Here is a 27,907-nt window from a genome sequence, read left to right as displayed (position 1 = left end):
TTAATTATATTTATCAAATGTACTGTTTTAATAATTTTTTGCAGTTTTCCTCGCATAGGCGTACAGTGTCTAAAATCTTACAATAATTTATTTTAAAAATCACCTAATAAAATTGGAAAATGTTTCTTTGAACGAATGATGTAGCCGTGACATCATCACACATTCGATTTATTGAACACACTTGACTGAATAAGCTCCCCAGGAATACTTTTACGAATCAACCCCACACTAGAATTCGCTTCTTTAATGAAAAATAATTTGAGGAGAATTCTGGATGATCACATCTATTCCAATGAGCGGCTCTTTCGTGCGCCAGTGATTCATGAAGACAGCAAACCGATGTCCACTGATCACACTTCTGTTCATCAACGGATGAACACCGACTTTGAAAAGAATCCTTTACCACGCTATTGCAAGAGGTGAGATCTGTTTATTGGACATTTTGGAGATAGGCTACATAGAAATGTTACGACATTAACAAAGTTCAGCAAAGTTTTACCACTTAGTAAAGCTCATTGTTTTCCTGATTTTTGTCATTGTATTTATGTAATGCTCTAGCTGTACATGTAAGATGATTGCCACCCTCTCTGACAAACGGACATGTTAAATGTCCCTGAAGTATTGATCTGAAAACATTGATACGTAATTATAAAGAAATTACATAAATAATATCTCTGTTATTTGTCACATATGGCTATTTTCTGACAAACTTGATAATTTGGACCTAACGTAAGGTGAATTAGGGCAATAACCTCTGCATCTGCCAAGCTGGAACTGACAAACTGAAGATTATGATGTGACTTTTCAAACATTTTGAGTCAAAGGATCATTACACAAATGTTTTTTCTTCTTCGTTCATCTGTGGTCTTTATTTGTGGTCTTTATCTGTGGTCTGGTTTTGAAGAATTGGTTAGCATTTCAGCACGTTATGGATTTTTGTAATTTGTAAATCCTTGGCTTCTGAAATGAGTTTTTTTCTTGAATAACAAAGACAGCATTAGTGTAGGAGGACTCATCAATCTCTGATTCAGTGCTGTTATTGCTACGGAAACAAACATTATTTTCAATTGAAATACTTAGTATTAAATTAAGCAATTCAAATGCAATCATTCAGGCACATCCTCTATTCTTTTTCTGACATAGGCTATACATACTGTATGTTGCCCGGTTTTTAAACTACTTTTAAACAACTCTGTAATTTGGTAAATCTCAGATGATTCACATTTAGAATGTTTTTTCAAAATTAATAAGCATTTTAGAACCATTAACATGTATTCAAGTATAATCTGAAAAAGAGATTATAAACATCTCATCTGTGTACAGTGAACAGTAATCCCACAGTGTTCGGACACTTAACATTTAAGGATTTCATTGCAATACTAAAATATCATGAACCTAGTGATCTGCAAACATGCTGCTAGAGTTTTTATCTGAACTATCTTTACTATTGATATTTTTTGCAGCGACTTTAAACCAACTGGTCCCAAAGTCTTTTTTATGAATTTATGAAGTTATTCTCAAGTTCACACAGGTATCCTATCAGAGTAATCGAGTAGTTCATAACATGTGAACATGATCCATTTTGTCAACCACCAGATGTCCAAATATTTTTTGATTTCATGAAACTTCTTCATTCTGAATCTGAACACTCAGCCTCGGAATCCCATGAGGATGATATACAGCTAAACATTTTATTAGTCAAAAAAGTTCATTATAGCATGACTTTATTCTCACGATTATTTCTTTCTCGAAACACAACGACTTTATTCTCGAAATTTAATGAGTTTATTCTCAAGATTGTATTTCAACTTTTTTTTATCGAAATTTAACGAGTTTTTTCTCGAAACACACAACTTTATTCTCAATATTTAATGAGTTTATTCTCAAGATTGTATTTCGACTTTTTTTTCTCAAAATTTAACGAGTTTAATTTCGCATTATAATGACTTTAATCTCGAGATGGTTTTATTGTTTTATTATTGCTTGGCCCTAATCCTCTTCCATAGTGTGAACTCATAAAACACACATACAAAAAAATATTTATTTTCAAACAGTCTTTTAGTACAGTAAAATATTACAACTTATTTTGTGTGGTTCCTGCTTCCTGGCACAATATTATGATCTCAAACCACCTTTACCATAGTTTGTTATTTGTGAACTAATTAATTTTGTCATTTGCATCACATAATCAGCTCCATATGGCTTTTCTGATATAGTAAACTTGCTCGATAGCTCACCGGGTACAGCATGGCACTTGCAGTGTGAAGTGCTTTGGTATGAAACATGAGTCAAAATAAAAAAGATCAAATATTTTTAGGATCAAGCCAAAATGGCATGGGTGCTTCAGCAAATGTGTTTTTATCTCACAATTGCTATTGTTGATACTATCGGTTAGGTTTAGAGTAGTTTACTGTAGGTGGTCAATTTTTTCAAATGCGATTTAACCTTTTAAAGCCACTCACTGGACATTGCATTTCCAAACTACCATGATATGTTCAACAGCCAACATAATAAAACGTTGCCAGATTCACATTCATCTGTTTCAGATAAAACTGCTTTTAGCACCACTCACTGAACATTTCACTTGGAAAGTGTTGCATAATGTGCAAGAAGCAAACATTTTCCATTGAGGCTGGGTTGCTTATCTCAAACACAGGGCATTGATCAGGGTGAAAAAAAAGATACTTTCTGAAGAATCTTTACTTAGATCTTTCCATACAACAGCAGTTCCCTTTTAGTCAGTCATGTTCGACGATACGTCAAAGCGACTGACGAATTGGGATCTTGCCTGAGATTGCTTCAACATCAGAAAAAGCAATTTCTCTAAAAGAGTAAACACGGGTATGACGTTGTGTATTTTTAAATATGTCATTCCACCCGTGTGTTTCTGGATGCGGTCGTTTCCTGGCCCCGTCTGACAGCCATGATCTTAGCCTCACGTGTCTGGGCCGTAAGCACGCTGAGGTGGCGTTACTTGAGTCATGCACCCACTGCAGGAAGATGACCATCGTGATGTTGAGATCAAGACTAAGATACCTTGAAAGAGGTGGAGTCCCCTCTGGTATTGTCAAGCTGTTTTTTTTTCGTGCACAATTTCCACGCTTGACAGGGACAGACACATCATCAACGAAGGCCTCTGGATTCCACTCTTCTTTTTATTGCATCAATTATGATGAATGTTCAAATAGGCAGACAGAAGAAAGGTGAAAAACCTTTAACAAAAATTAAAATAAAAAATATGTAAATGAATTGCAAATAAAGCTTATTAAACATCTGTTTTTGTCATTTAGTTCTTTGTATCTCTTTTGATATGCAGCATTCTCAATAAATATTATTAATATGCTTAATACCCTTTTTGAGTATAATCTGCAACATACACAATCCAGAAAATTAACACTTTATCACAATGTGTATATGAAATCAGATTAATTACATTATTTTAACAATCTGCTTAATCACACGTGAACTTCAGAAATAATATCGTCACTCTCTCCCGCAGTTAAATCGAAATACAAACAAAAGTACACAAATCAATACGCCAGTAACTTAATAACATTAATATTTTGCACGGAACTAAATTTACTTTGAAATAGTCACGTTATGAGCAGTTACAGAAAGTTGGTCACGGAATATTTCTGTGCCGAGCACAGACAGATATGCTGCGTCACAAACTAATTCAACATCTGCCACTACACAAGCATCATTTTCTTCCATTCACAGAAGCAAACCGAATTATTAAAGTTCTCACCGGCTGCCACTTCGGAATTTGACGATGTATTGAACGTTTGTGCACTTTCTCCGTGTCCAGCTGTTCAGTTTTCGGCAGAGCTCGTGTCCGACTCGTCTCATACACACCAACACTTTTTTCCGTTTTCCGCCCCTCACTGTTTTGTTTTTTTTCTTTTTCTTTTATATTTTATTCGTAATTCATTTATATTTCCTCCAGTTTGACTTGACAGCTATTCCCCGATCTGGTTCATCTACACAGCAGAGGGCCACTTCGGTCAATACACAGGGTGATCTGAGGATTACAGTTGGAGTGCTCCCGCCGGGTGAATCCCCGCAGTTTATTTATGTTCTGCCAGGGTTACAAGGGGTGCGTGTTGACTGTGATGGTTGCACCTTACTGGCCCACCCGCACCTGTTTTCCAGAACTCATGCTCCTCTCAACAGCCCCTCCCTGATGGATTCTCCTGAGGAGTGACCCTGTTTTATCAGGGACAAGACACCATTTGGAACCCACGTCCAGACATCTGGTACCTCCACTTCTGCTCTCTGGACGGGATTTGGCCTACCTCCAGCGGTAGTTGACACCATCACTTCAGCTAGAGGCCCCTCTATGAGGAGCGCTTAAGCTTTGAAGTTGAACCTCTTTACTGATTGATGTTCTTCCCGCACGGAAGACCCCAGTAGATGCTCTGTCAATGTCGTGCTTTGCTCCACCCTGAAAGTGTATATTGCCGCTGTTTCCGCACATTATGATGCAATAGACGGTAAGTCTCTGGGGAAACATGACTTAATCATTAGGTCCCTGAGAGGCGCCAGGAGGTTGAATCCTCCCTGGCCATGCCTCATCCCCTCTTGGGACCTCTCCCTGGTCTTGACGGCCCTACAGAGAGCACCCTTTGACCCCTTGCAGTCAGTAGAGACTAAGTTCCGGTTTCTCAAGACAGCGCTCCTGACTGCGCTCACATCCATTAAGAGCACCTCTCACACGGCACCTCTCTGGCAGACATACGCAGAGCTGCGGGCTGGGCGACACCTAATACATTCGCGAGATTCTACAATCTAAGAGTGGAGCCGCTATCTTCCTGTGTATTGTGTACAAACAGATAATATGTGGGAGGAATGGCTCCGTGTCTAGCTTGATGCGCCATTCCCCTCTGAGGATGGGATACGGGTGCTTGTTCTGCTCCTCAGGTGAGTTCCCCAGCTGGAATGTCTGTGATTGACATTCTCCGTACACAGCCCTGTACCTTCTTCCACCCCAACAGGTGCAGGAGGCTTGCTCGGGGCATTGGAAGGGGCAGCAGTTGTGGCGTCTTTCATAGGGATCCTAATTTGTCAGTTGTTCTGATGTAACGTCGAACGTGACTAACTGATAGGGAAGACCGGCCTACATCTTTAACGCCCGTTACAATAGTCTGACCTTAATTGAAGAGCGTGACGTCCCTCAAGGAGGGAACGGAGACATTACGTCCCATCGCCCCAACTCCTGTACCTCCGCTGGCACCCGTTTCGGCTTCTCAGCAGAAAACTTAATGTGAGTATTTGCACTCTTCCTTATATACCCAGAAGTGGGGGAGCAGATTGCAATGCAAATCTCACTCTCCAATTTGCATTGGCTGGTTCTGTTACCACTCCAAGGTGATTGGGCTCTCAGACGAGATCCCGATTCGTCAGTCGTTCTGATGTAACGTCTTCATTCCTTCCTTTGGGTAATGGGGGTTACATTAGTAAACTGGACGTTCACAAAGATTATGTGTCAGGGTTCTGTCTCTTCGGCCTGTTTATTCTTGGATTGGTGATAGAGCTCTGACGCTCCTTCTGTCTTGTTGCTCATTCTCAGTGTGCTCTGTCTTGTTGTGTTTGCTCGGGCCAAACGCTCTTCTGTCCGCGTGTGTGTTGTGTTCGATGTGGCATGCATTTCATGATTATTTCGACTGCGTGCTTTCATGTTGTCATGTTCTGTGTGGACACGCAGTCGGAGAGAGCTGTCATTGGCTGCGCGTTCGTGTCATGTTTTGTTCACTGGCCATGTGCTCTTGTTTTTTTATGTTTGGTGTAAGCACATAGCACATAGAAACAAACATGACAAGTGTAGCAAATTAGCTCTAAAGAAATATTAATAATCAATCATAACTTGTTATAATTGATTATGCATTTGGATCAGCTAATATAATTAACTTAATGTAGTAAAATTAATATTACAATCAACCCACCTGTTCGTCCCATGAACACTCAGCGTTAATTGTTTATTAATTCTAAGTAATATTCATTTCCGGGGAGGGAAATGTCTTTCTTACTGTACAGTACTACTAAGAGCCTGTAGTCAAAATCTAAATCGTAAAGTAAACTTTGTTGCAAGCAGAGAATCAGAACCAAATACGTATTGTGCACAAGTTTTATTAACTAAATCACGAACATAACTAATCTGAACACACATACATACATGCATAGGTAAAATAGTGAGTGACAGAATGAAACCAGAAGCAGGAAATGGAACTATGGAAAAGATTCATTGAACCTGAAAAGAACCATCAGCTTATCATTTTCAGAGAACCTCATTAAATGTATACTTGCATGGCCTTTGCAGTGAAACATATCGTAAAGTTCCTGAAGAAGGATTTTTGATGGTCCTATGAGTCTCAATCGATTTCTTCGGCGTTGACTGAAGAAAAGTTGGTGAATTTGAGTGGTTTGTTTGACTCTGTTCTGGTTGAAGGTTTTCTCTCTCTCCATGAGCACATGGCTGAGCACATGCAGATTGTGGCCTGCCATCCCTGGGCTGGAGAGGCCACGCAGGCAACCAAGTAGTGAGGAAGTCGGAAGAGTTAATGGTTGCCCATTCAGTGATGGTAAAGTTGCAGTTTTCTTCTGAGTTGGATTGAAGAAAATACAGTCTGACTCTGTTGGGAGAGTGAAGGCATAGCAGGCTGTGGTCACGGCCTGCCGGAGCCCATGGGTCCGGGTGGGGGTCCCCACAGACATCAACCCGAAGAAGCAGCAGGAGAGGCCAGAAGAAGAGAGGGAAGGGCTTGTGTAAAGACCATTTAAAGCCTGAGAAAGGTCCCACCTTTCAGGGTTGGTTCAACCAATAAGAAAGGGGGAATTTCCAAGCGGGAGATTCCACTGATTTATGACTCTATCTCAAGTGTGGTTAGACATAATCCATTTGTGTCCATTCATACTCAGATAGATATAACAAACTCACTGCATTCTAAGAGAAGGTGATGTACCCTAAAGTGTGAGTCATTAAATGAGGATTAATTAGATAGAAGACACGATACCGGTGGGGTTACATTGACCGTTGGTTGTATCAGTACATACTGGAGTATCAAAGACATAATAGTACACTTTACAATAAATCATTCACACAGTGTCCTGGGGTGCATGTTCATTTGTAGATCAGTTCGTCCATAAATTGATGCAGAAAATGTCTGTTTTAAGGGCTGTGGGTCTTTTCTATGGCCTCTGATTTTTCCACGTGACCACGTTTTTAACAGCAATAAAACCAACTTATCTGATTGTAGTCATGGTAACCAAGACCCTTCTTGCCCTTGTTGGGGGGATGGGACCATAGATCCCAGAGTGAGTTTTAAAGATTATTTGATTAGTATAACAAATAATTGTGTCTGATTTGTCTCAGTCGTTACACAAGCCATGTCTCTCCTGTCTATCGTCTAATCTCACCCTTCTTTTTATCTGATTATTGGTTAATTTGCCACACCCGTCCTCCCTTGTTACCAGCTTTGTTTGTTCTCCCTATTTATTCTCCTTGTGTTTGCAGTCCTGTGCCAGATCGTTGTTGTATGTGCATCATGTTTACCTGCTCCCCGTTGTCTTGCTGTGCCACCCTGCCCCTGCCCCTTGCCCCTTGCCCCTTGCCCCTTGCCCCTTGCCCCTTGCCCCTGCCCCTTGCCCCTTGCCCCTGTCTTCCCCCTTGGGGTAGTTTTTGGTTGCTTTGTATTATTTTTTATTAATAAAAGTCCATATCTGTATTCTTGAATCCTCGCCTCATCCCTTTACCCCAGTAATTCTTAAAGTCTGCCATCGCCCCCTAGTGGTCCGCGAAAAGATGACCTAAACTAGGCAAGTGTTTATAAAATCGTCACTTATTTAAGTAGATTTTTAATGCACTTGCGAAACTGTGATAACAGTTCTTGCCATCCTGTTTTAATAATGTAAAAATGGATCGGTGGCTAAACCAAAGAGGAGTCAAAAAAAAAGATCAAGCGTCCACTGAAAGCAGCAAAACTACAGCACCACAAAGGCCCACTGAAGCCGGTACCGAAGATACCGAGTCACGGCCACTGGCCACCACACTCCCGCAGACCACGGAGCTAGCGCACTGTGGAAACCATGTGAGAAAGTTAAGCGAAAATATCACAATGAGTACATAAAGTTTGGATTTTCCTGGACTGGGGATCTTGAGGATCCTAGACCTCACTGTGATTTGTGTTATGAAATATTGGCTAATGAAGCAATGAAACCATCTAAACTCAAGCGTCACTTTGAGTCTAAGCACAAAGATTGTACAGATAAACCAGTGTAATTTTTTGAGAGAAAACGTGATGAGCTTGAGCGACACATGAGTAAAAACACCTCACAGTTTTTTATGCCCGGTGAAAATGCAAAGGCTACTGAGGCATCATACAAAGTGTCTCTACTCATTGCAAAAACGGGAAAACCCCATTCAATTGGACAGACTCTAGTTAAGCCTGCTGCAGAAGTTATGGCAAACGTAATGCTAGGGAAGAAAGCTAGTGATGACATGCACAAAGTACCTCTGTCCAATGACACTGTCCAGCGACGCATAACTTCAATGTCCGAAAATGTCCAAGAGCAGCTGGTCACACGATTACACCAGAGTCCCTTCTTTTCTCTTCAGCCGGACGAGTCCACGGACATTGGTAATGAGGCAAATCTTCTGTGTTTTGTGAGATACATCCATGTGCGCTCAGTCCACAAGGATTTTCTCTTCTGTAAATCCCTTCCAACGAACACCACAGGAGAAGCGATCTTTGATGCACTAAATGCCGTCATTGTGCATAATAACATTGACTGGAAATGTTGTGTTGGAGTTTGCACTGATGGTGCAACTGCGATGACAGCCAAACACAAGGGCCTGGTAACGCGTGTGCGTAATGTTGCTCCATCCGCTGTGTCAACTCATTGCTGCATTCACAGAGAACAGCTCGCGGTGAAAAAGATGCCAAGTTGCCTTAACTGTTTTGGACGAGGCAGTTAAAATAGTCAACTCAATCAAAGGCAAGGCCCTCAACTCGCATCTTTTTAAAGTCCTGTGTGAAGAAATGGGGAGTGAGCACACAAAACTTCTGTTCCACACTAAAGTGCGCTGGTTATCCCGTGGCAAGGTCCTGTCTCGTCTCTTTGAACTGCGCGATGAAGTAAAATTATTTCTGCACCAAGCTGATGAACTGTATGATCGACTTCATGACTTTATGTGGCTTTCAAAACTAGCCTATCTTGCAGATATTTTCAGCATGCTCAATACGCTCAACTTAGCACTGCAAGGAAAAGCGGTCACAGTCTTCACTGTACAGGACAAAATTAAAGGGGCCCGCACCAAATTAAAGCTCTGGTGCGCATGTATCGATTGCCGTGAATTTGACTGTTTCCCCACTCTAGCGGACTTTCTTCTCGAAACTGAAGAGACCCTGGGTGACGACACCGTCACAGCCATAAAGGAACATCTACAAGGCCTTCACATGCAGCTGGGAAAATACTTCCCAGAGCTAGATGTGGACTTTGAGTGGATCAGAAATCCGTTTGGCGACATCATTGAGCAATGTACCAAGCTCTCAATACAAGAAGGCAATAGTCTTGTGGACATTGCATCAGATGGAGGTCTCAAAATGTAATTCAAACAACAGCCCTTAACAGACTTCTGGGCTCAGCTCCTTCCTGAACATCCAAAGCTTGCAGAATCTGCCCTCAAAGTGCTCATTCCCTTCCTAACTACATACAACTGTGAAGTTGGGTTTTCAACACTGGTTGGTTTGAAAACAAAACAGCGCAACAGACTAAACGTGGAGCCTAGTATGAGACTGAAACTGATGTGTGATAAGCAGCATCACTCGTCCCATTAATATTCACGTTAAGTTTTAGATGGAAATCTCAAAATATAAAATCCACAGATCTATTAGTTTTGTAATGTACTAGTTTTTGTTTCATGTGTAAAATCCCAGTAATTTCAGTGATATTAGACATTAAAGGGAACATTTTTTTCAGCATTTTATTGTTACCATAGTTACAACCATAGACTTCCTATACCCACCACCTCAGTTTTAAACTAATGCCTCTTTGGAATGACATTAAGTGGGACCTAGGCTGTTACAGTATTTTTAATTGCAGTTTTTTTCCCCCCACATGTGCAGTTTGTTGTTCATATTAAGCTGCAGCTCATTTCACATTTACTTTTTCAAATGAAAATAAAATTCATATAATAATTTCTGATCATATCATTGCATTTGTGTTTGAATAATTAGTTTTTGACTTGAAACAGTTGCATATTAAACTTCAATTTAGCTTATCCTTCCTATTTTGTTGTTTTTTGGGGGCGTGTTAGAGTGGGATTCTGTTAGGTGGTCCTCAGAAAAAAATTGGAAGATAAAGTGGTCCTTGGGCTGAAAAAGTTTGAGAAACACTGCTTTACCCCAAACCCTGACGCTATGATCCAGTAATTTATAAAAATCTAAAATGTGGGCTAAATGCAAGGGGAGCTACATCTATTGGTTTAAAAGTGACTTCTGTGAGCTTCATACTTTGCTACACTGTCTGACAGTAGATAATGGACCTTTTTTGCCTCAACAAAATGTCACTATGTTGACACTGGTTACTTACCACTACTGTGTTTTAAACAAGTATGTTATTAAAATGTTATTTTCTCTCTGTTGGAATAGGTGGAGCAATGATGACATTCAAAGGCACACATTGGCTAAGAGCCGGCGCATGGCTATGCGAAGACCAGCCTACATGTTTAACGCCCGTTACAATAGTCTGACGTTAATTGAAGAGCGTTTCCTAGAGGCAGCTGAGTATGGAAATATACCCGTCATCCGTAGGATGCTGGAAGAACTTCCGGAAATTAATGTCAACTGTGTGGACTACATGGGCCAGAATGCATTGCAGCTTGCAGTTGCCAACGAGCACCTGGAAGTGACAGAACTCTTGCTGGAAAAAGAGAACCTGGCCAGGATAGGTGACGCTTTGCTTTTAGCCATAAGTAAAGGATATATTCGTATTGTGGAGGCCATTTTGGGCCACCAGGCCTTTGCAGACACAACCAAACTCACTAGCAGCCCCCTCCAGACAGAGACACACGACGACTTCTTTGCCTACGACGAGGATGGGACTCGGTTTTCCCATGATATTACACCCATTACACTAGCCTCTCATTGCCACGAATATGAGATTGTGCACATTCTGCTAAGGAAGGGTGCCCGCATTGCACGCCCACATGACTACTTTTGCAAATGCAACAGCTGCCTTTATCACCAGAGGCATGACTCTTTTAGCCATTCACGTTCCAGAATCAATGCCTACAAAGGGCTGGCTAGCCCTGCCTACCTATCCCTGTCCAGTGAGGACCCAGTACTGACGGCTCTAGAGCTTAGCAATGAACTGGCTGTACTAGCCAACATAGAAAAGGAGTTTAAGGTAGGCATACTAGGATGTAGGAAGAGAAAATATAGATTGTATTGTATTATTAACCCCTCACTAGACATCCCCCATTTTGGCAAGTGGGGCATAAATGACATACCCAAAATAAAAAGGTTGCTGCTCATAAGTCATTCTGGATAGATACATGTGGCGAACAGGATGAGGCCGAGGACCATGAGAGATACGAGACCGGTGTGTCGCGCAGGTGTCGCTCATTATCAATCTGGCCACCGGCCTCGCGCTATTCTCCCACGGCCCTCGACCTCATCCTGCTCGCCACAATACATAATCAACATATATTTAAAAAGATGACACTTGTGAGATTACAGTTCAAGACTCATAATTACTCAGACTGCTATTAATATGGAGATAAATAAGCTCAAGCATAAAAACAAAAAATTTAAATATTAAGAATATGATTTTTAAATGTATAAAAATAGTGTATAAATGTGGTATAACAACTTATACCCATATTTAAAGTGTGGTCTTGCTTCATTTCAAATCTAAGGAATTTTATCTCTAAAACTATGCATTTTATTCATCATTTCATAAGACTATATCGTGTGTTTTTAGAGAAGGCTAATAAATGCTAATGAAATTATTTATGACCACTGTAACTCCCCTGCACTCTAATGTTTGGTGCAGAGAACTGCTGATTGTTAGAACCCCTCCCGGTATCAACACCACTTTCATCCTAGATTTGTTAATCCAACCTGAAGTCTTTCTAAAAGAAAAAGAAAAGAAAAGGCATAATCTTGGAACCTTATGTGTGGGTTAGAGCTACAATTAGCATCAAGCTACATAACACAATTTAAAAGATTAATATCACACTCTTACTAAATTCACTTTAAACCACCAATGAGTGTTTGTAATAACTTCTGATTGTCATTTAATATTGATTTTGGTCATATAATGTTGTTGAAATATTTAAAATTTACCATAATATAATTATCGTTACACCTGCTTACCATGTATACTGTAAACATTCCTTATTCAAATGAATATACCCCAAATTGCATGAAAATCCAGATATGGAGTACTCAAGTCACATGACTTGACTCAAGTCTGACTCGAGTGGCAAATTTAAGGACTTGAGAGTTGCTTGACCAAATTAAGAAAATTACTTGACTTAACTTTGACTTGAGATCCAATGACTCGAGACTTGACTTGAACTGTATGACTCAAGAATTACTTTATATAATTTTTTATATATAATCATCACAACATCAATTGTTGAACAAAATTAAAGCAACTGCACAACTGCGTAAAGCACAAGCATAGAAAAAAACATACAGCGCGGTGAGCACGCTAAATACAAAAACATCTTCCAGCATCGTTTCTTTTTGGATATAAACACTTTGAAATTGACCATATTCATAAAAGGAGATTTGCTGTACACATAATAACTGGAAAGGGATATCGGTCAAGACCATCACAACTTCGAATTTCTTTCACCACCTAAAAAAGTAAGCTATGGCTTGTTTAACCTGTTTGTTATAGTTAATTTGACTAACGTTAAATCCAGAGAGAATAGTGGTCAAAACAGCATGCCTCTTTACGGCTGCCAATAGATTCAAATGATAATTAATCATGGCATATGTTTTGTATATAATGTGCATAAATTCACAGACATTTGCCACAGTTTCTTTCAAATCATAGTGCTTTAATGCCAAATATGTCGCTCTTTCCAATGACGAAAAAACGACATAAACAACTGTTAATGATGTTTTGTCATGATTTATGTTTCTCTTGAAGCAGGGTCAGACGTTATCAGCAAAATGCCAGCAGAATTAATTCAATTAATTTTCGAACACCCAAAATTCAAGATATGACATTTATAACATATGATATTTAACAGTATTTACAGAATATTGGCCTGATTGCAAATGTGATACTAATTTTATACAACAGTTCAGTAAACAAAGAGTGAATATTGTGATTTTAGACATAATATTGTCAATAGTCTCTGTTTTTGCTCTGTTTCTCCAACGACAATAGTTCCAAACAAGCCACAGAAAAAGAGTTGAGTTGCGCATATATGAACGAATCGGGGGTTATCCGATTCAGTAACCCAGTTGCTTAGTTCCAGAATGAATCTGCCGTTTTGAATTTTAACAAATCAGTTGAATGAATGCTTCTATGACTCGTTCATTAAGACGGTGATTAGCCGCCACTTACTGGCGGTTTTAATTTCATAATTAAAAATATAATTAATTATTTTTTTGCATCTCATTTTTTCTATATTAAAATGATTATATTTAAATCATGAATTGCATAACATTATTTATGTGGTTGTAATTGCAGTGTAAATGCATGGTTAGAAAATAAATGGTAAGAAGATGGTTAGAAAAAAAATGCCCCTGCAAATCAATTTAAGGGGTCAAATATTGGCCCTTAATGGGAAATTTTATGAATTTCTACCGGTGATAAACATATGACATTTACTAAAACCAATATAATTAATGCATCGTACTTGTGAATTTACCTTCAAATGTTTTATCTTCAAAAAATTTCGTATAATTGTTATTGATAATCATAAATACATGCTATAATAATTTATATGATTATTATTAATATTACGATATAAATGTATAAGAAAGGTAATCATTTCTGAAGGGAAAATGAATAAGGTTGAGGCCAATATAAACTCTACTTTTTTCTGTTTGGTATTGTAACTTGACTTGAAGTGAACCACTGATTTGATTTGACTTGCTTGGTTTGTGTGCACTGCGACTTGAGACTTGATGGTAGGGACCTGAGACTTGTGACTTGAACATGTGTGACTTGCTCCCACCTCTGTGAAAATCACAAACAAACCAAATAATATTGTAATCGTGTGTATATTCTCTTTGTTTTTGACGTGTACTGTACTGTAGCTGTACGCCGAATGAGAGCGACGAGATCATAACTGACGCAAACCAGGAACGGGAGAGACAGAGCGTGGTCTGAACGCTCTTTCAGCTCTTCAGATCGCATAATTCAGTGAGAAATGAATAGAAATGGTATTCTGAATTACTAAATATTTAGCAAACATGTGAGAATAAATCAATATTTCTCCAAATATGTGCACCTTTGGACTTAAAGCCCTAACGGACGCTGTTCAGTGAAGTTATGTGAACACATATAAACCGCAGCAGATGTGACTGAATTCATATGCGTGTGATATTCTACTCAAAATATCAAACATTACAAATTGATTATTTTGCACTCCTGACATAAATTAGGAAATTAAAGTCACTGCAATCTAGTTTTATCATAAACAGTGGTCAAATATCGAAGCTGAAGTCTTTAATTTTCTAATGATACTGCAACAGTCAGGTTCTTTTAGTTTTGTTTTCAGGGACTTTTAATTTGTATTCTTTAGTTCCTGTTTTCCCATGTCTAAGTTTCCCGCCATCATCAATTACCATGGACACCCATCTCACCAGCTTCATTCATCATGTTCGTTAGCTCTGTGTATTTAGTTCCTCGTTGTTCTCTGTTTCCTGACAGTTCTCGTTAACGCACTAGCTAAGTTTGGTTATGTATGCATTCTGCGATTAAAGCCTGTTTATTCTTATTTCATCTTCATCATGTTCCTGTTGAAGCTACGCTGAGCCAGATAGTGAGAGAATAACCGACCAAACAAAATGGATAATGCAGTTATGTTCTCTGCCTTAGCCCGGCAAGGACTTTCTTAGCTGGACTATTCGGTTTATTTCTGCACACTAGCCCAATGGACTGCTTTCGATGATGGGACTCTGAAATCATTATTCTGGATAGGGGCTAATTACTACCAGCCGCATGATTTACCAAATATGATGGAGGGAACATGGAGGGAGGCCATTCTCCGCTGTCTGGAAAGTGAGTACCCCCAATTCACAACAGCACTCGCATCTTCAACCCCAGAGCCCAGCCACAACCACCCTGTGACACAGAGCGACAGCCGGAGTTCCCGACAGACGGAGTTGCCGACACAAGGAGAAGTGGACGTGCTTACCATCGCACCGGAGCCTGAGCCCGGGTCATTGGACCTGCCGAGCGAGCCCATAACAGAGGGGATATTAGTGGAGTTCGAGGGAATAGAGGAGTTCCATGGCCACAACCTCGCCGCAGCATGTGAGTGCATATTGGACTGGGAGATAGATAAGTTGGTCCCACCCTCTAGTTCCAGCCCTGCCCTCATCATCTTCTGTCTGCCCTATTGTTCACCCTTCACCTCCTCACTGCGTCGGGGATTCACCTGGGGCTTCCAATGAGCCATCTTTGACCAGGCTGGGGGATTCCCTGGCTCCGCCTCCAGTCGCTGTTCCGGTCACTCCACCTCGGCCCGTCATCCTAACTCCTCTGCCGCCACTGCTCTCTCCCTCGGCTCCACCATTGACCATCGGGTCCGCGACGTCACCGGGCTCCCTCGACCTGCCAGCTTCACCTGAGTCGGACATCGCCGGCCCTTCACCATGGACTTGCGAGCCTGTCGCTATGCTCAGGCTCTCCACCCCTGCGGCTCAGTCTGGCTCTTCCCCTCCTCAGGCTCCACGTCAGTCCTCAGTTGCACCAGCTCCGCCACAACCCTCCAGATCTCCACTTCCACCTCGGAGAATCGTCATGACAGCTCCGTCGCGGCCGCCGATGCCCACGGTGTCGCACAGGTCCATCAACCCTCCGTCTGAGCCCAGGACTCTTTCCCCATCGGCAACGTCCCTGTCGTCCGTCCCCATGGAAGTGTTGGATGCTGTACCACCATGGCTCCTCCCTCCAGCAACGTCACCATGGGGCACTACCTGGCTGGCCATCTGGGGTTCATCCGGTCTCCGCCCACATAAACCACCTCAATGGCTACTACCTACCATCATCTCCTTCCTGGTTTAGGCTATCAGCTTGCCTGTCTTTCGCCAGCCCTACGTCTACTCCTCGTCCGCCTCCTTCTCCACATCACGGTGCAAGGCCACGCCTTCTCGAGGGGGGCGTAATGTAACAGTCATGTTCTTTTAGTTTTGGTTTCATGGACTTTTAGTTTGCATTCTTTAGTTCCTGTTTCCCCATGTCTGAGTTTCCCGCCATAATCAATTACCATGGACGCCCATCTCACCAGCTGTCATTCATCATGTTCGTTAGCTCTGTGTATTTAGTTCCTCGTTGTTCTCTGTTTCCTGTCGGTTCTCATTAACACACTAGCTAAGTTTGGTTATGTATGCATTCTGCGATTAAAGCCTGTTTATTCTTATTTCGTCTTCATCGTGTTCCTGTTGAAGCCACGCTGAGCCAGATCGTGACAGATACTCAGTTTGTCCCGAACATGTAAGAGTGTGATGTTTTAGCGTGCAGTGAATGTTAAACAACAATATTGAGCCAAGTCCGATAATGACAGTTCCAAAGCACCTTCGCAAGCACAACTTAAGCAGGACATTTGAAAGTGGATTTTTTATTTTATTTGATACATCTCTTACATTTCAGTTGTAACTCATTTCTCTTCATCATGGTACAAACTGTATGTCCATTAACACACTGCATTGAAATGCATTGTTCAGGAAGCAGTCGTTAGAAAAATGGAGAGAACACAACTAAAGGTTGTGGTTGTACGGCTGAGGAATAGTGTTAAAAATGATTTTAAAACATTGATTCTTCAATTCCTCTGCCTTTGGAAGTCCAGGTAATTGTTGTTTCCTCGACATGACATAAACTCTTCCTAGCCTTATAATTACCTTATGCAAATGTATTACATGGCAATGTCATGGTAATAATGGCAGGACTACAGACAAGGCATTTCAGTTTAGCGTTTTCCGAGTGATTTACACGTGGACTTTGTGGTTTGTAACTTTGCAGTTTGCATGCACAAACAGCTATAAGTAAATCAATCACTAAATGAAAGGTAAAATAAAAAAAAGCATATGTCCCCTTTAAATTATGGAACATGGAAGAATAGGATATTTCCCATCCCAACGTTTCAATAGGTTATGTCATTGTCAACACAGTAAAGAAGAATGGGTGTGTCCAAACATTTAATTGGGTATTATCAATAGATAAGTATATTGATATATTATCAATATCAGATAGGAAGTACATTAGAAAAAAGACAAGCAACAAATGGGTTTAAGAAATATGATTATTTTAACTTTTTATGCAGAGTGCATATGGATGTGGGTGTGCAGTCTTGCCTGGTAGTTAGTGAGTTTGCAGCCTTTGCCATCGAGTGGGTGGATTTGCTCTTCTTGCTTATATTATTATTGATGGGTGTAAGGTTTTGTATGCAGATTCAGTCTTAAACAGATGGGAAGCCTGCTCTCTAGAAAGAAATGAAAAGCATATTATCTGCTATGACATGTTCAGAATCACATGCCAGTTGCATTCAATTTCCAAGCATTAAGGACACAGTATCATAGGTGGAAAATTCTTGCTGTGAAAATAATTCTGGTAAGAACTGTTTTTGTAATGCTGCAATATCTTTCATGAAGTCAATTAAGTGAGTGGCACTCGCCCAGGCTGCTGGTGGTGGTGTGGGGGACAATTTGGGCCACTTGGTACCAATTGAGTATTGTTTAAACGTCACAGCCTACCTGAGTATTGTTGCTGAAAATGTCCATCCCTTTATGACCACAGTGTACCATCTCCTGATGGCTACTTCCAGCAGGATAATGCGCCATGTCACAAAGCTCAAATCATCTCAAAATTGTTTCTTGAACAATGAGTTCACTATACTCAAATGGCTATACTCCACATTCGCCAGATCTCAATCCAATAGAGCACCTTTGGGATTTGGTGGGACGGGAGATTCACATCATGGATGCACAGCCGACAAATCTGCAGTATCTGCGTGATGCTATCATGTCAAAATGGAGCAAAATCTCTGAGGAATGTTTCCAACACCTTGTTGAATCTGTGCCACAAAGAATTAAGGCAGTTCTGAAGGCAAAAGGGGTTCCAACCCCTTTTGGGTATAATAAAATGGACGGTGATGTTATATTGTGGCCACAAAATGAATAATTAATTCCCTTGTTTTATTAATTTGTTCCCTCGTTTTAGCAAATTGTGGCCACGTATACTAATTCATTCCCTCTTTTAAGTTAAATCATGGCCACAAAGTAAGAATTCATTCCCTCTTTTACTAAGTTGTGGCCACGTTGTAATAATTGTTCCCTTGTTTTAGTTCAATAAAAATAAAAATTAGTATAATGTAGCCATGATTTGCTAAAACGAGGGAACAAATTCAAGTCTATATATATATATATATATTTTTTTTTTTTTTTGTCCACGTCAATTTTGGGGCGCCGTAGAAATTTACTTGAAAAAATAATATTCACATTTTATTTTAAGGTATGTTTAGGGTCAAAATGGTGTAATTTTTATCATACTTGTGTGTGTATATTTTCAACAGATCTATGCTAATTTCCATTCACAGAATGATTATAAGAAGCTGTCTATGCAATGTAAGGATTTTGTAGTTGGACTTCTGGATCTGTGTCGGAATACAGAGGAGGTGGAAGCCATTTTAAATGGAGACACAGAGACAGGCCACTTTGACAAGAGTGGCAGACCTAATCTAGTTCGATTAAAACTGGCCATCAAATATGAGCTGAAAAAGGTGGGTTTCTCTCATAACAAACATTAATAATGCACACAATGTTTTCAGTAAATGGTATAGTTATTAGGCAGATTGATTCATCTAAGTACCCTTCAGTGTTGAAATACATAGGCTTCATCACTGTGGATGATAGTACAGTAATATTAACATATCTGTTTACTGTATCTCTGCCTGCTCTTATGCCTCCCACACAGTTTGTAGCCCATCCAAACTGCCAACAGCAGCTTTTGTCCATATGGTATGAGAATCTGTCTGGGCTCAGGCAGCAGACTACAGCTGTCAAGTTACTTGTGGTTTTGGGGGTGGTGGTTGGACTTCCCATCCTGGCCTTATTGTACTGGATAGCACCCTCAAGCAAGGTCAGACTGCAGTAACCTCCACCTTTAGTCAATGTGAATTCAGCCAAGGCATTGCATTTCTGTTCTGCTACTTAACAATCATTCAACAATGCAATTTTTAATTTGTTTTGTGCAATGTTTTTAATTCTAGTTGGGGAAGATCATACGTGGTCCTTTCCTAAAATTTGTGGCACATGCAGCTTCTTTCACAATCTTTCTTGGCCTTCTCATCATGAACGCTGCTGACCGTTTTGAGGGGACAACTCTCTTACCAAATATGACCATCCACGATCACCCCTCCCAATTGTTCCGGATGAAGATCACACCTTTTACTTGGATGGAAATGCTGATCATTTCCTGGGTCGTAGGTCGGACATCTCACTGTGTTACACAACAAATCAAACATTTATTCTCAATCACATCATTTCATAATCTCACTCACATGATGTTCCAACCTATATAATTTTTTTGAACACAAAAGGAGAACTTTTGCAGAATGTTCAAACTGCTCATTTTCTGTATGAAAGTTGGTGACTAAGTTCCAAAAAGCATCATAAAAGCACTATAAAAGTAGTCTATATGACCAGTGTAAATGGGTTTGGAATGACTTGCGGGTGAGGAAATGAATACACATTAGTCATCAAGCTTAAGGAAAGTTCCCACAGTGATGTACTAAACTTAATCCCAAATGACTGCTGCAAGCACACAACGAATCAGAAGGGACACGACTCTTCAAACCGTCTAACAGCTGTCACATCTGTCTTATCAAAATATATTAGATATATATTTGTAAAAAAAAATATCTGTAAAAGAGATATAGTTCATTTAGAAAAAAAAATTTTGCTTAAAAATATCAGACACGAAATTACTGGGTGCAGGAACATTTTTATAATAAAAATAATTAACTCTTTCTTTCTTCCCATTAAAGGAATGATTTGGGCTGAATGTAAAGAGATATGGTATCAGGGTCCTCGGGAATATCTGCTGGAGCCTTGGAATTTGCTGGACTTTGGAATGTTGGCCATTTTTGTGACTTCCTTCATTGCAAGATTTATGGCATTTTGGCATGCAAATGTTGCACAGAGTTACGTCGACAAGCGCTACACAGATCTATCAAACATTACCTTGCCCCTTGAGATAGAATACTATCGTCTTGGTGAGTACTGTTGTCAAGCTTTACTGAAGAAATAATGCGTCCATTTAAAGGGGCCCTTTTTCAGAGTCTTGATTTTGTTTTTGGTGTCTACTAGAATAGGTTTTCATACTTGAATGTAAAAAAACAACATTTTGCACATATTTTACATTGTTGCCACATAATAGCACCCCTTTAAAAATCACTTTGCTTTGTTTTGACATTATCATAAGAATGTGGTCTATGGAGGGTCAAAACTGCCAAATAAATAAATAATGATTAAGATTTCAACAACATTACTTCAACAATGCAAATATATTTATGCAAAATATATGTTTATTGTTTTATGCAATGTTGATCATACATTATATTGGATAATAGCATTTATCAAGTAAATAAATGTAATATACTTATTTATGCATTTATTTATTTATTTACATTTTTGTATATCCCACTGATATATTCTCTACCAATTTAATAATGAGGTGGTGGTAAGATTACCTCTATTAGCTGATTGATTACGGAATGTGCATTCAGCTAAACTCTGTACACAATATGGGATGTTCTTTATTATTTGCTTAAAAAATTACTTTTAAATACACAATGCTACACATATCACAGTAAAGAGAGATGTAGCATTGTCAATGTTAATTCTTCTTATACAGTACGGGGCGCTATTAAGCATCTTCTGAAATAGTATAGAACAAGCATTGATCATGGACATGTAAGCCAATGCAATCATCAAACATTAACCAGCATATAAATCAAAGCTGCCTCATGTTAATGAATGAAATGTTGACCCATGAAGAGGGTCTGTGAAGTCTGTGAAGCTTTGGGGGTGTTGATAGACTCGATCTACTCCATCTATGTGTTGAATCCCTTCCGGATGAAGTCTTTACAAAAACGTGATTTTCTCCGCTTTTTTGTAAATGTTTTAATGAAACTTACCCACATTTAACTGTTGATAAAAATTGCAAGCAATTTGCATTGCAAATTTTTTAAGCAGAACCTCTGTTCTTTCTTTTAATGTATTTTATGTTCACATATTTATTTAACAAAATATTTTTTGCGCTGACTGGCAACTAAAAAAAAAAAAACACTGGTGGGGAAAGAGTTAAAGGGATAGTTCACCCAAAAATGTGTCACCATTTACTCACCCTCAAGTTGTTCCAAACCTGTATGAATTTCTTTCTTCTGCTGAACACATAATAATTTATATAGATATTCATATTGAGGGTGAGTGAATAATGACAGAATTACATTTTTTGGGGGAACTATCCCTTTAATGAAGTGCAAAACTAACGCAGACAAGTGGGAACATAAATGTAGCACCTCACACTTTTTCCACCAATGACTTTCCATGTTGAATTCCTTCAGCTTGACCATTTGAAAAAACCTGTAGAAAAGACCAGATTCTCTGCCTTTACAAGTTTCCTTTTTTATATATTTCAGCTCGTGTCCACTGGGTTCCTTCAGACCCTCAGCTGATCTCTGAGGGCCTTTATGCCATCGCAGTGGTTCTGAGCTTCTCTCGGATTGCGTACATCCTGCCGGCAAACGAGAGCTTTGGGCCTTTGCAGATCTCTCTGGGCAGGACTGTGAAAGACATATTTAAATTCATGGTGATCTTCATAATGGTGTTTGTGGCCTTCATGATTGGAATGTTTAACCTCTACTCATACTATCGTGGTGCAAAGCAGAACGGTGCCTTCACAACGTAAGCAATGAACATAACTGGTTGATTCACATTAATTCCTTTGATGATTGTTTATGTCTTCCTTTGTAATCGTATCACTTCCATGTCTTTATTCATTATATAATTACAAAATGCCCAGAGCCTTTGGCAGCCATGCACATGGACATACTGGAAGTAGGCGTTTGGCAAATTCAATTATCATGACTACCACACCATGACCATGTCCATGTGGACATGACAGTGAATAAGAGTCCTGGACTCTTCATGCTCTTGATATTTAAAAAGCCTCAGGTCGATATGAAATAGATAAGTAATTCATTAAAATACAAAATGAATTCATTAAAAAATGTGAAATCAAATTGGACTGTTGTGCCATTTAGTAAATACAGTAGCTTTTTATACCATATGTGACCCTGGACCACAAAACTAGTCACATGGGTACATTTTTTGAAATTGAGATGCATGCATCATCTGGAAGCTGAATAAATAAGCTTTCCATTGACGCTATGGTTTGTTAGGATATGACAATATTTGGCCGAGATACAACTATTTGAAAATCTGGAATCTGAGGGTGCAAAAAAATCGAAACATTGAGAAAATCGCCTTTAAAGTTGTACATTTATGTTCACGATTGTGCTGCATTCACTCACAAAAATATTTGTTATATATATTTATGGTAGGAAATTTACAAAATATCTTCATGGAACATGATCTTTACTTAATATCCTAATGATTTTTGGCATTAAAGAAAAATCAATAATTCTGACCCTTTCAATGTTGGCTATTGCCACAAATATACCCGTGCGACTTGTGACTGGTTTGTGATCCAGGGTCACATATATTTGAGTTGCACCAACCCAATCTAATGAGAAAATGTAACTATTTTATGAGTTTGACGATTTTTTGAAAACTTATGATTTTTTTGAAAAAAGAAGTATATGTACTCAAACATTCATATGTGTATGTGTATGCAATAATTATCCTTATCATAGCAAATCTTTTATTGATTTTTTTAATTGACATTGATGAATGAAATACTATTTTATAACATACCCCCAGACCTAAAGAAAGTCGTCTGTTTCTTCTTTTTCTTCTTCTTCTCCAGTGTGGAGGAGAGCTTTAAAACTTTATTCTGGGCTATTTTTGGACTTTCTGAGGTCAAGTCTGTCGTCATCAACAACGGGCACAAATTCATCGAGAATATTGGCTATGTACTTTATGGAGTCTACAACGTTACCATGGTTATAGTCTTACTCAACATGCTCATCGCCATGATCAACAACTCATTTCAGGAAATTGAGGTAATCATATTATGAAATGAGATTTGTGAAATGACCAGACGATAGGATAGGATAGTACAGGCCAAGGGTAAATGTCCAGACCCCATCATTTCCCATTCATATTCCTTTTCAAATGAGATACAGATCCTTTATATTACTGTTACATTTGTTGAAATGCAATGGGAAGTCCTCTCTGGTCATAGTATAACTTTTCTCTCATCATCAATCATCATTTGTTTCATAAATTACAGCATGTTTGTGTACACTGTGTAGAAACAACTTGTCAAAACTGACGGTTCACAATGTATTACAGTAGCATCCAACAGTGAAATATAAATTGGTCATGCATTGAATGGAACATGTACAACAAATATAGATGCTGCTGCAAAGTAAGAATGCCATTATATTAATAAGATTTATTGCGCTCTGATGAGGCAACAGGAAACAGAGGAAGTTATTTTTAATGCATTTTATTGCCAATCTGGGGATCTCATTATCTGAACATCACTAATATGGCAACACACTTAACTGTTCAAATCATACTGTTTTTGCATGCTGTGGTTTTATCAGTGCATTTACTGAAGCTATAAAAATTCCAGTTCCATGTCATTCAGTTCTTACGTATGCAGGGGAAACTGGGGCTAGTGGTCACATGGGGAAGTTCTGTATCTTAGTAAAGGTTTTGAGTCTTCCTACATTCATTATAGCGATTGCATTTAACAGACGCTCTTTTCCAAAGCGACTTAGTTTTTTTAGTAGTGTCATATTTGATGATTTGTTATCACGTCCACCAAGGACATGCATAGCTATTTTCAACTTAATGGATGATAAGTTGTGGAGTTAGTTGTTTTAAGGTGTAGCGCCCCCTATTGGCAAGTTTATGAAACTTGGTGCGAGTCCTCAGAAGGTCCTGTTGTCTTTATGTGTCAAGTTTCGTTAAAGGCCTAGTTCACAAAAATCCAAAAATGACAATTCTTTCATTAATTACTCGCCCTCATGTCGCTCCAAACCCGTAAGACTTTTGTTCATCTTCAGAACACAAATGAAGATATTTTTCGATTAAATCTGAGAGATTTCTGTCCCTCCATAATCAGCTATGCAACCGACACTTTGACGCTTCAAAAAGTTAGTAAAACTCATCCACATTTTCTGAAGAGACACGATCGCTTTATATGAACTGATTGAATTTAGGGTTTTATTCACATATAAACATTCATCAACTCCCACATCAGTTATGATAAACTGATGATAAATCAGTTATGATCAATGGTGACGTGCGAGAACCAATGAGGTTCATTCTTGTGTGTTACACTTACCGCGGGACGTTTGTTCTTGTGTGTCAAGCAAATTTGTTTCTGTTTCTGTTTATGTTTGTTGATCAATGTTTATATCTGAATAAAAGCCTAAATTCAATCTGTTCATCATATAAAGTGATCATGTCACCCGTACACTTTTAGGGCATAAAAATAAGGAAGAAGAAGAAAATCAGTACAAACCCAATAGGGTTCCAGGATCTTCGGTGCTTGGACCCTTAATTATGTCCACATCATTTTAGGGGCCCCTCTATATGTATCTTTATACATATGCTATATGTATCAAATTGTATGCCATTTCCAATGAAACCATATTATAATATTTTTGGGACAGGACGATGCAGATGTGGAGTGGAAGTTTGCCAGGGCTAAGCTGTGGTTCTCTTACTTTGAGGAAGGAGGGACACTGCCTGTGCCGTTTAACCTCATCCCCAGCCCAAAATCAGTCATAAGCCTGGCCATGAAACTCAAACAGCTCCTGCTAATACCCCTCCACAGACACAAAGAAGACCTGAAGGAGGACACAGAGCTCAATGAGGTGAGATGAAGGGGAGTCTCTTTAAATAACTCATAATGCATTGGATGTGTGAGAGAGTTTTTGGTCTGTCTGTGGGGTTCTCAATGAAAATGTGATCCTTTTATTGGTATTTGGTGCCATCTAATGGCCAGACAACATGAGGAGCTTTTCATTTATTGAAAGAACAAAATAGTTTTAGTAAAATATTCACTAATAATTTTTTATTTTTTTATATCCCAGTCGGGTAAACAAAAAGAGTCCAGTGAGAAGAATTCACCTCATACATCAAGTCGCTACCAGGTAATTCACACAACTCTGACCAGTCAGCTGATAGTCTTATTTCGTGCTGAAGGGGTTTATTTTGTGATACCTGTACACTATCCTGATTATTACACAGCTACTTACTAAAATAAGCAATATGAGAGACAAGAATCTAGCACAACTGTGTAGATTTCCTGCTATTTTTTGCATCCACAGAGGATCATGAAACGGCTAATCAAACGATATGTGATCAAAGCGCAGACTGACAAAGAGGGAGATGAAGTTAATGAAGGTACACTATGAATTTCTGTTTTATTGATGATGTACTGGACATCTCTGTGTTTCAGCTCACATTCACACAAAGTCATTGAAATTGTTGCGAAATGAATCAAGCACTGTGAATGAGAACGTTAATCACTGAATATACCTAGTTATTTAGGGTTAGAAAATTTATTTATTTTGATGTCTTCATTAAATTGTTCCTTTTATGCTGTATTAAAGGTTCCTAATTTTATAGGAACTGGGTTTTCCAGAGTATGTGAAGTTTGCCGGGCCATTGTTGCAGTAAACTTGCACAACATTTCTGAATGCATAATTTATTAGATGCATGCTGGTCGATTATTGCAGGGACATCTTTACATATTCATGCCCCTAAACATGATGCGGAACAAAATGAACTGTGATTGGTTGCTTTACATGTAAGTCAGACCGCCTCTGACTTGATTTCAGAGAGCAGAAAACTCGACATGTCAGTAACACAAAGCAAACTCTTCCAGGCGTCAGCTACAACTACAGTGTTTGAGGGCGGGTCAAAGTAGATGTTGTTCACGTGCAGCCAATGAACACCATAGGCTTGCATTATGGAAATTTGTTACAAACCTACATTGGCTCGTGCAGGAAGTAATAGGGGCACCTTAAGCTTTGCTCTTAAAACTGACCCTGTCTATTTAAAAAAAAAAAATGTTTAATGAAATTACGCTGTTATTTACTCACCTTCATATTGTTCCAAACCAGAATTTGTGCTGTTAATTAAACAGATGGTCACAGCACTTGTTGAGAGCTCTTGTCCCTGAAAGGAAATAAACCTATGAAAACGTTTGCAATTAGCAACAAAGAAAAGAAAGTTTTATTATCTAAAATGTGGTTTCAGCTGGAACTACCTTTCTAAGTGGATGAACCTCTGGTTATGTGTTGGTTATGCAATGATCCAGTTACAGTATGTTAGCATGTCACTGATCATAAACGGTCTTTATCACTCTCTTGACTTCGTGTCTTACAGGGGAACTAAAGGAGATAAAGCAGGACATCTCAAGTTTACGCTATGAGCTCCTGGAGGAGAAGTCCCGTCAGACAGAGGAGCTTGCAGACCTGGTCAGGAGACTGGGAGAGAGGCTGGCCAGTCATCAGAACCTGTAGTTTTTCTCAACAAGAGCACTCTTTTCATTTTTCTCAATGATGATTGTCAATAGATAGTCGATAGATTTTTTTTGAAAGTCGCGTTTTTGCTTCTGAAAATGCTAATAGTGCTGCTTTTTGCCATTGTGTTGCCATGTTGTGTCATATTCTAAACATGTATTGTTACAAATATATAACATAGTAACAGAAAGACAAAAAAAAAAAAAAAAGCTTCAAAGTTTTCAGTGAAGCTGAGCAGTGAAGGAGCAAAACTTATGTCACAGAGCAGAACACAGTCCGAGACATAATGTTTCTAGTTTTTGACCACTGTAAAAGTGTAGTTACTTTGTTTTGCATGGTGGTATTGATGTTAAGGAATGTAGAAATGTGTCATATTTTAACATTTTATGATTTTATGTTTGAGAATCAGGGTACACTATTTGTTGCAACCCCCTCAAGCATGCTTTGTTAACCCTAATTATTAATTATACATTTTGTGAAGTCTGACAGTTAAAAGGTGTCTGTGTTACTACAGAGTCAATGGTATATTTATAATAAAAAAAAATGGGAATGTAAAAATAAATGTTTTTTTAACACAAGTAAGTTGTGCTTTCAACTCATTTGCTCCCTCTTTTATGTTCACACACACACATATACAAAGCCCTGTACGTTGACTTCACTTTAAGGCAATGAATCTACGGAGACAGTTTTAAGTTGTTGAGAGAATAATTCCTGATCCACTTATTAATTATAGGTCCTAGACCTATTTAAAGAACTAAATGTCCTGCAAGGTTGTTGCATTTACAGACTGACAAATGATCAAAACCTCTCTGGTGAAAAAGTGAGCTTAACTGAATTGAATGAGCTTAACTGACTTGTAGTGTGTGTGTATATATATATATATATATATATATATATATATATATGATTCAACTGTATCTTGAAGATTGTCTTGCATTATTATAAAGATGAAGATTGACATGATTTATTAAAAGCGCTTTAACGTTG

The 27,907-nt window shown here is 39.0% G+C and overlaps 1 protein-coding gene across 1 annotated transcript; it reads left to right on the top strand.

The window, feature by feature from the left end:
* The first annotated feature begins 181 nt into the window (after positions 1 to 181).
* On the top strand, positions 182 to 27,510 carry trpc6b (transient receptor potential cation channel, subfamily C, member 6b). The gene is made up of 12 exons (XM_082182912.1): positions 182 to 419; positions 10,647 to 11,403; positions 18,785 to 18,967; positions 19,162 to 19,326; positions 19,457 to 19,673; positions 20,234 to 20,461; positions 21,890 to 22,154; positions 23,239 to 23,434; positions 25,061 to 25,264; positions 25,484 to 25,543; positions 25,721 to 25,796; positions 26,784 to 27,510. Exons 1-12 carry the CDS (start codon positions 247 to 249, stop codon positions 26,918 to 26,920), a joined length of 2,661 nt encoding a protein of 886 aa, XP_082039038.1. The 5' UTR covers positions 182 to 246; the 3' UTR covers positions 26,921 to 27,510.
* Positions 27,511 to 27,907: the final 397 nt, after the last annotated feature.

The sequence above is a fragment of the Leuciscus leuciscus genome (assembly GCF_965113295.1).
Source record: "Leuciscus leuciscus genome assembly, chromosome: 10".
Lineage (NCBI taxonomy): Eukaryota > Metazoa > Chordata > Actinopteri > Cypriniformes > Leuciscidae > Leuciscus > Leuciscus leuciscus.
The sequence above is the reverse complement of the archived record's forward strand: the minus strand, read 5'-3'. Positions and strand labels throughout refer to the sequence as shown.

Bases quoted from the DNA above. Each gene is read 5' to 3' on its own strand.
- trpc6b (XM_082182912.1), top strand. From the start codon at position 247: ATGAAAAATAATTTGAGGAGAATTCTGGATGATCACATCTATTCCAAT. The intron at 20,462-21,889 runs GTGAGTACTGTT...TATATATTTCAG, and splicing joins GATAGAATACTATCGTCTTG to CTCGTGTCCACTGGGTTCCT. The intron at 25,544-25,720 runs GTAATTCACACA...TTGCATCCACAG, and splicing joins ATACATCAAGTCGCTACCAG to AGGATCATGAAACGGCTAAT.